The sequence below is a fragment of the Haemorhous mexicanus genome, chromosome 9 (genome assembly GCF_027477595.1).
Source record: "Haemorhous mexicanus isolate bHaeMex1 chromosome 9, bHaeMex1.pri, whole genome shotgun sequence".
Lineage (NCBI taxonomy): Eukaryota > Metazoa > Chordata > Aves > Passeriformes > Fringillidae > Haemorhous > Haemorhous mexicanus.
In genome coordinates, this window is record NC_082349.1 from 3,991,891 (window position 1) to 3,999,221 (window position 7,331).

The 7,331-nt window shown below is 41.5% G+C and overlaps 1 protein-coding gene across 1 annotated transcript; it reads left to right on the plus strand.

The window, feature by feature from the left end:
* Positions 1 to 751: 751 nt before the first annotated feature.
* Positions 752 to 2,288, plus strand: TACSTD2 (tumor associated calcium signal transducer 2). Its single transcript, XM_059853700.1, has one exon. It carries the CDS (start codon positions 985 to 987, stop codon positions 1,912 to 1,914), a length of 930 nt encoding a protein of 309 aa, XP_059709683.1. The 5' UTR covers positions 752 to 984; the 3' UTR covers positions 1,915 to 2,288.
* The last annotated feature ends 5,043 nt before the right edge of the window (positions 2,289 to 7,331 follow it).

The following is a 7,331-nucleotide window of genomic DNA, read 5'->3' on the forward strand; positions in this document are numbered from 1 at the left end:
CTCTGTGGTCATTACTAGTCTCAAAATAATAATTTATAAAGAGTCTGACAGGGTTTGACAAATCAGATGAATAGGACTGACTTAATGCAAACTGGAAGATCTTTGTCAGCTGCTGCCAAAGCACATGGTAATGGTAAGACAGGTTTGTAGATCACTGGGAGAGTTGAGAGCCACTGGAATGTTCTGTGAAAGGCATTATTAAAGTTCAGATTGAAAAATTTCTTAAGAAATAACAAACAACTCTGTAAGGGCAACATAAGCATGAAAAACAGTATTCCTAGTGCTGCCTTGGGATGAGCATGTGCCAAAGGGAAGGTGGGAGAGAAGCTTTCCATGCTGGAAAATGAGGCTGATTTCTGCAGGAGAGCAGCCATCAACCTGGTCAGCTGTGGTTCCTCTTGAAACAGCAGCTCCTCCAGGCAGCAACCATCAAACTCCCAAAGGCTTTATTTAATAAGGCTATGAAAATAGAAAGTCCATAACTGATAAGAATCTAGATAGTGGAATGATAGAGATGCTGTGCAGTGAAAGACACAGGAACAACAATGATGGAAGTGGAGGAGTAGGATTTCCTGCAGAAAAGGAAGAACCTCTTTAAACAGCCATTTGCATACAGTCCATGCAAAGTCTAAATAAGGAAAAGGGCCAGCTGCTTGTCTTTAATCCATAACGGAAGCCCATGGCAGGAGCTTGGCTGCTGTCTCTTTCTTCCCTGTTGTTTCCTCATCAAGCAGGAGCGAGGGAGGCAGCTGGAGGCAGGTGCCACTCCCTGAGAAGTAGCAGGGAGCTGGGAAGGTGTTGACTGGGATTTAGGAAGGAGATGCCAGTTGTTTTGGAAGAAGAACCTGTTTGGTGGGTCTGATTTGAATCAATAAAGGGAGCAGCACGGCAGTGTGTAGGAATGAGCAGCATCCATCAGTGGATTAAAGCTTTGGATGCTGCCTGCTGTTGCTCAGAACTTTATCTGTGCTTTTCTCCTGCACTATGGAGCCTCTTTTTGGGGCTGTGCTGGGTTTGATTCTGGCAGTCGCTTCACCAGCCCATGACAGCTGTACCTGTGCAACCAACAAGTGGGCAGTGTGTGCCCAGGACAGGCCAGGCAACTGCACCTGCAGGCTGGCAGGTTCAGATCAGCCTGTAGACTGCTCAACCCTGACTTCTAAATGCTTCCTGATGAAGGCAGAAATGATCCCCCTGAAGGAGAAGCGCCTCTGGAGACCTCCCCAGGGGGTGTCAGACAGTGATGGCATTTACAACCCCGACTGCGAGGACAGCGGTGTCTTCAAAGCCAGGCAGTGCAATCAGTCCAGCACCTGCTGGTGCGTGAACACCGCGGGCGTGCGGAGGACCGAGAAGGGAGGCAGCAGCCTGAACTGCAGCGAGCTGGTCCGGACAAGGTGGATCTACATTGAGCTGACACACAAGAGGAGCTCCAGTGCCTTCGCTGTTCCCGACGTGGCAAAGGCCCTGACGCAGCTGTTTGAGAGCAGGTACAAGCTGCACCCCAAGTACATCGCGGCCATCAAGTACGACCCCCCCCTAATCCAAATCCGCCTGGACCAGAACAAGAAACCCAGGTGGGATGTAGATATAGCTGACGTGGCCTATTACTTTGAAAAAGACGTGAACAATGACTCCGTGTTTCCTTCTAACAGTAAATTAACTGTCTCAGTCAATGGAGATGCTCTGGCTATTGAAAAGCTCTGGATTTACTATGTGGATGAAAAGCCCCCAGAGTTCTCCATGAGGCAGCTGGCAGCTGGCATTGGTGCTGTGGTCACCGTGGTGCTCCTCACTGCTGGCATTGGCATCGCCGTGCTGCTCGTCCTCAGGTGGCTGCGCACAAGGACATATAAGAAATTTGAGTGTAAAGAAATGAGGGAAATTAAAGCCCCAAGTTTAGAGCTGCCATGAGCTGAAAGAAGAATGGCAACTGCAGGAAGAAAAGGGGAAAAAAAAGGCACAAAATACAAAGAACAGACTCAGTATATGTGATGGATTTGGAGTTTTTCCTTCCTACAAGAATTTGTACAGTGAATGTTCTAAATTATTCTTGTTTAGTAAGAATAAATTTTTGGAGTATAAATGAATTTGGGAGTCAGTTACCTAAATATTTTAAATGACTCCTGCTTTGGAGGGTAAGAAAACTGTTATAGCTGTCTATTTAACATAACACAGAAGGCTTTCACTCCTGCTGCAGGCCTGGCTCAGATTGCTTAAATACTTAAATACGCTGTGGGGTTCTTGGTGTATCTATTTACTGAAATTAAAACACTTGCCTCAGCATATTTGGGCTATATTGCTGCTTTTCTCATGGTAGACTTTTTTAAAATGCAGTTTGTTTTTAGTTCATGGGGGCTTTGAAAAACAAAAGTTTCTGGAACTTTTTTATCAGCAAATAATTTAATGAATATTACTAAAGAACCATATAAGATAATGATAAGATACTCTGCAGCATCAGAGGCTTTTATAGAGTGATTTGTTAGGAAACATCCCAGGTGTTGGGTCACTTCCAGGGGCGGAAATCCCAAGTTCCTAGGTTTGTATTCAGGCACCACAGTGAGCTATTCCCACTTGTGCTCTTGAATATGGATCTGACACTCCTTGTCAGCAAAGATCTCTTGATCCCCACGCAAGCGTAAGTTAACCTTGGTGTTCTGCCCACATTCCAGCTCTGGTAATAGCTTTCTGTCTACCTAAATTCCCTGGCAATTTTAATGGGAGGAGATATTTTTCAGTGTTGTACAGCTTCACAGAAACACTGCACAACGCTCTGGGACAGGCAGAAAAAGAGCTTTATTCCAACTGAGCTGTGGGGGGAATTTAAGAGCAGAGCGTAATTACCGAACCTGGAATTTGGCCAACACACAACTGGATTGCTTTGCTACCTACTCATCTGCTGCATTCCTGGTTTGGAGAGTCATACCCACGGTGAAGGACATTTTAAAGAAAATAATGCTGCTTGTTGAATGTTGGGATATTGTCAGTTCCATTCTCTGTGCTGCATGTGGATGTCTAAGTCCATCACTCTCCTCTGCTTCCTGCAGCAGCACCGGCTCCACCTGGGCACTGCCACATGGCCAGCAGCTCTTTTCTTCTCTGAATTAGTTTCAGTGTTGCTCATTTGTAATTCTAACAGTCAGGAATGTGCTACTTCCATGGAAAACCACCAAAATGCAGCTCTAGTTCTACTGAATGGAAAGGATATCAGGGAAAAAAGGGAAGAGGCTTTGATTCTGATTCTGCCTTTGTTTATAGACAGTGTTGGGTAATAACATTTGGTTCAACATACACCGTTTCCATTTGACCTCACACTTGTTCACTTACCTGCTGGAAAATTCTGGGTACGTACTTTGGGGCAGATGCATCCCATTTTCCCAAAATAAGGTTTTTATATTATTGCAGCAGCAGCAGCATTAATACATTCACAGTTTTGGAGCAGGGTCTATAATTCATTGTGTGCCTTACAGCAACATGTCAAAGCTGGTTGTTTGTCAGTCAGGAATACACACTTGTCTGAGAGAAGATGAAGTGAGAATTTGAGATCTAGGCTGGATCTTTCCATGTCATAGGAAAACTCAGAACTTAGCCTAACTCCACACAATTTCACAAGTAGCTATTTACAATTAAAAATCTAGAGCTGAGCAGCCCTCAGCTGAAGAAACGTAGGATGAGAATAAAAACTTTCCAAGTACATAGCTTAAGCAATTTTTAACTTATGTAGAGAAGATCAAAGCCATGTGTTTGAGAGGCTGGTGCTGTCCTTCGATCAGAGATCATGAGATGTACAGCCTTTTCTGGACATCTACGGTGGTTTTCACCAGTCTTTTAAAATCCCTGCATTGTTCTGTTTCCCATTATAGGAAAAAATATTACTTTCAAGGTGGATGATGAGATTTTATATTATAATATAAACATTTATTTAGACATAACATTCAGTAGGAGAGGCAAAAGTGACTAATTGCTGAAAAAAATCTTAACAGGTAACAGTGTCAGCATCATTCCTTGGCTCCTGCTTTTCTTTTTAGTAGCTGAGATTGAGAAGAGAGGTTGTTGTGGTGCCATTCAAATTTTTAATATTCATTAAAGGGCTGCCCTATGAAAGCCCTGAGTTGTGGTTGGTTATTTCTTTGCTAGTCCTTCAGCACAGTGAACTGCACACTGGTCAGGGACTGGAAATGCACCAGGGTTGGTTAATAGGAGGGATAAGGTATCTGCAGTTAATCAATAAAATGAGATTAACTGAAGCACAGGAACCTCTCCTTGGACTGGATCATTCTACTTGAATAAAACTGTGTAGAGCTACTGTAGGATATGGACTTGAATAAACCAAACAGACCCATTGCCCCTGCTGAGTACTCATTTCTCTCCTGCCACCTCTCACACCAAATCTTTTTTGCTCATGGCAGATCTTGTATTTTACTGTAACAGCCCATCACATTCTGCCTGTTTGACTTTCTTACCACTCCTGATATTCTCACTGAAAAAGAGACAATGAGCCCTTTTTCAGCTTTAAACGTTGCAAAATGAAAATGCTTTTTTCTATTCAGATTTTGAGGCTGTTAACTCTAAAATTTCTAGCTATCCTTTTCCTGATTACATCATCCTGTTTTAATGGAATGTTTGCTCGTTTTTTTAAGTAATCATGCCCTGTGCTCTCTGCAGTGGGTTCTGGGTTCTGTGGGTGATAGCAGAGAGTGCCTTTGTGCTGCTGCCTACTTAGGTTATAAAGGGGGGGTGTGCTTGCTTTAAAAATGCCAGAGCTGGATATTGCCTAAATTATGTTCTGCAGTTCCAACTGGCTGCTTTGGGAAGCTCAAATTAAACACATGTAGAGAAAAAAAATCCCCTCTCTGCACTCCAACTCTGAAGAGGCCAGTGCTGCCCTTTGCACACAGTGCCACTACCCCTGGGCAACTGCACAAAATGAGCTTTGGCCTTCACTTTCAACTACAACTTTTGTACCACTCATGATCTGAGGACAGTGCCACAAGCAATGGCAGCACTACAGCAAGGAAATGAAAGATAAGGATTAAAACCCTCTTAAACTCTGTTCTTTCTACTCCCCCTGGTACAGTCCATGTCTGCCTATATCTCTGAATATGTGCCCTGGAATTCTCTGACACGAAATGCCTGTGTTGGTTTGTAGGTGTTGGTGTGTGCACACACCTGTGTGCTCCACACCTGCATTAAAAACACACACATCACTGTTTGTCAGAGCAGGGAAGCCTCTGGAAAATCTGGCAGCAGATCCTCCTCTGCAGCCTCTAGCTCTTTGCAGTAGCAAAACAGTCCAACCTGCTGCTGCTGTTGTGGAACAGCAAAGAATCCTCTTTTTGTCCCATCTTCCCTCACTTAAGAATAATCTAGGGATGTTTAGACTGGGATTAAATGAGATGAGGTTACTGATGAGAATCTTAATGACTGCCATGTAAATACACTGAGGTCCCTCTTGAAACACCTGCACCTCTGGGATGTTATTGACAGCTGGAGACAAGATCCCTTCAATACTTCTTAAAATGTTTAAACCTTGGGGAATCATCCTGAAAAAAGCCAAACCAATATTTACTGCTCAAATATCAAAACCACTTTTTCAGTGAACAGTTAAAGAAATAACAGGTTGGCCCTTCATCCACTTTGCTTTAATTGGGCCAGTTAATGCTATTAAACAGATCTTCCTTGTGCAGGTATAATTATCCTTTCCAAAGCATTTCCACAGATTTGCCTCAGGGTTTTAAATACTGCAATTACTTTTTTTTTTTGGTCAATGCTAAAATTAATCTTTAGTTATTACCATTGCTATCAAAGCAAGAAAAATCCGCTTCCAGAACTTTTACTATTATTTTTCAGCAGTCCTAACCAAATCTCTTGTACCAGGCTTCACCTACTAAAAATTTCATCCATGGCAGGCAGCCTGACAAGATCCAGATCTCATTTGCACAATGATCCCTGGTCCCTGAGGGATGACACTCCTACAGCCCCACTCCAGCTCCAATCAAGCGCCACAGAAACAATTAGGGAGACTTTGCATTATCTAAATGAAAGATTGAATTATGAAAATGTGCACTGCTAATTTTCCACTGAGGTTTTTACATGTGGGCCCAGCAGTACTGGTGGTATATGCACCCAACCTTTTTCAAGGGGTTCTTTTGAGACAAATTTATCTTTTGAGATAAATTTATTTTTTGAGATAAATGCCTGTCCTTGTAAGGCTTGAAGTGAGAAATCTTAGCATTTTTGCTGTTCTGGTTGCACCCAGAAAAGCTGCTTGGAACAATTAGAAGGCAATGAAAAGAGCACTCCTTATTTCCAGCCTCTTCACTCATGTTTTGGAATTAAATTCAGCATTGAATTTTATTTCAACTTTTAGAGGAACAGTTTTACAGGAAATTTCTGCTTGGTTCAGTTACTTCATTTTCTGGATTTTAAATCTACTTTTTTAAAAACATCAACTGGTATCTCAGTGGGGAAGGGGAGGGCAAAGGACAGTTAGTACATAACCAACACACTCAGTGGATCAAGCCAGGATATTCTAGTGCACAACATTTGGAAAAAATCTTGACATTAATGAAAAGCATTGCCTGATCTTTTAAACGACTGTGAACTCCTGATATTTCAACTGGCCAAACAGGCTGAATGGAATTAAATCCAATTTCTGACTTGCAGAAAGTGATGGAGTGCATTTTTTCAACCAGGATTTTAGCCCAGCATTCATGAACAGAAGTAAATTACACTGAAAGTTGAATTATAATACTATCAATTAATAATTAGTTTTTCCTTGGATTTATATAGTACTCAAATATTTTAATATTTTATAGTGAGTTTTTTTCATTTGAAGCTGAAGACTGTATATTTTAACTGACAGCTTTTTAATTGTGATGATCAAAATTGGTAGCAGAGAGACTTTAGTACCAAACACTGAAGTATTTGTACACCAAGCACAGAAAATACTTTTTATATTCAGTGTTAAACTACTTTTCATTACTTTTAATGGATCTGGCATTTGTTTGTGGGAGTAATTTCATACATATACAAAACCTCATTTAATTCAGAACAACTACTTATATAAAAAGATACACAAATACTAATGAACACACCCATACAGGAAAATTGTCCCTGTTAAGGTGTTAATTGTTTAATTGGACTTAGGATATCACTTATGACCTCTAAATAGGTCTTCTGCAGTCCTAAAAATTTTAGATTTGCTTTCTGGTCTTCTTCTGAAATGAGAATTATAGTCTTTTTTTTTTTTTTTTGTAGAAAAGATGAGGCTTGTAAGCAAAAATTCAGCTACAAAACTGTCTTAATCTACCTCTCTTTACCAGAGAATA

Bases quoted from the DNA above. Each gene is read 5' to 3' on its own strand.
- TACSTD2 (XM_059853700.1), top strand. From the start codon at position 985: ATGGAGCCTCTTTTTGGGGCTGTGCTGGGTTTGATTCTGGCAGTCGCT.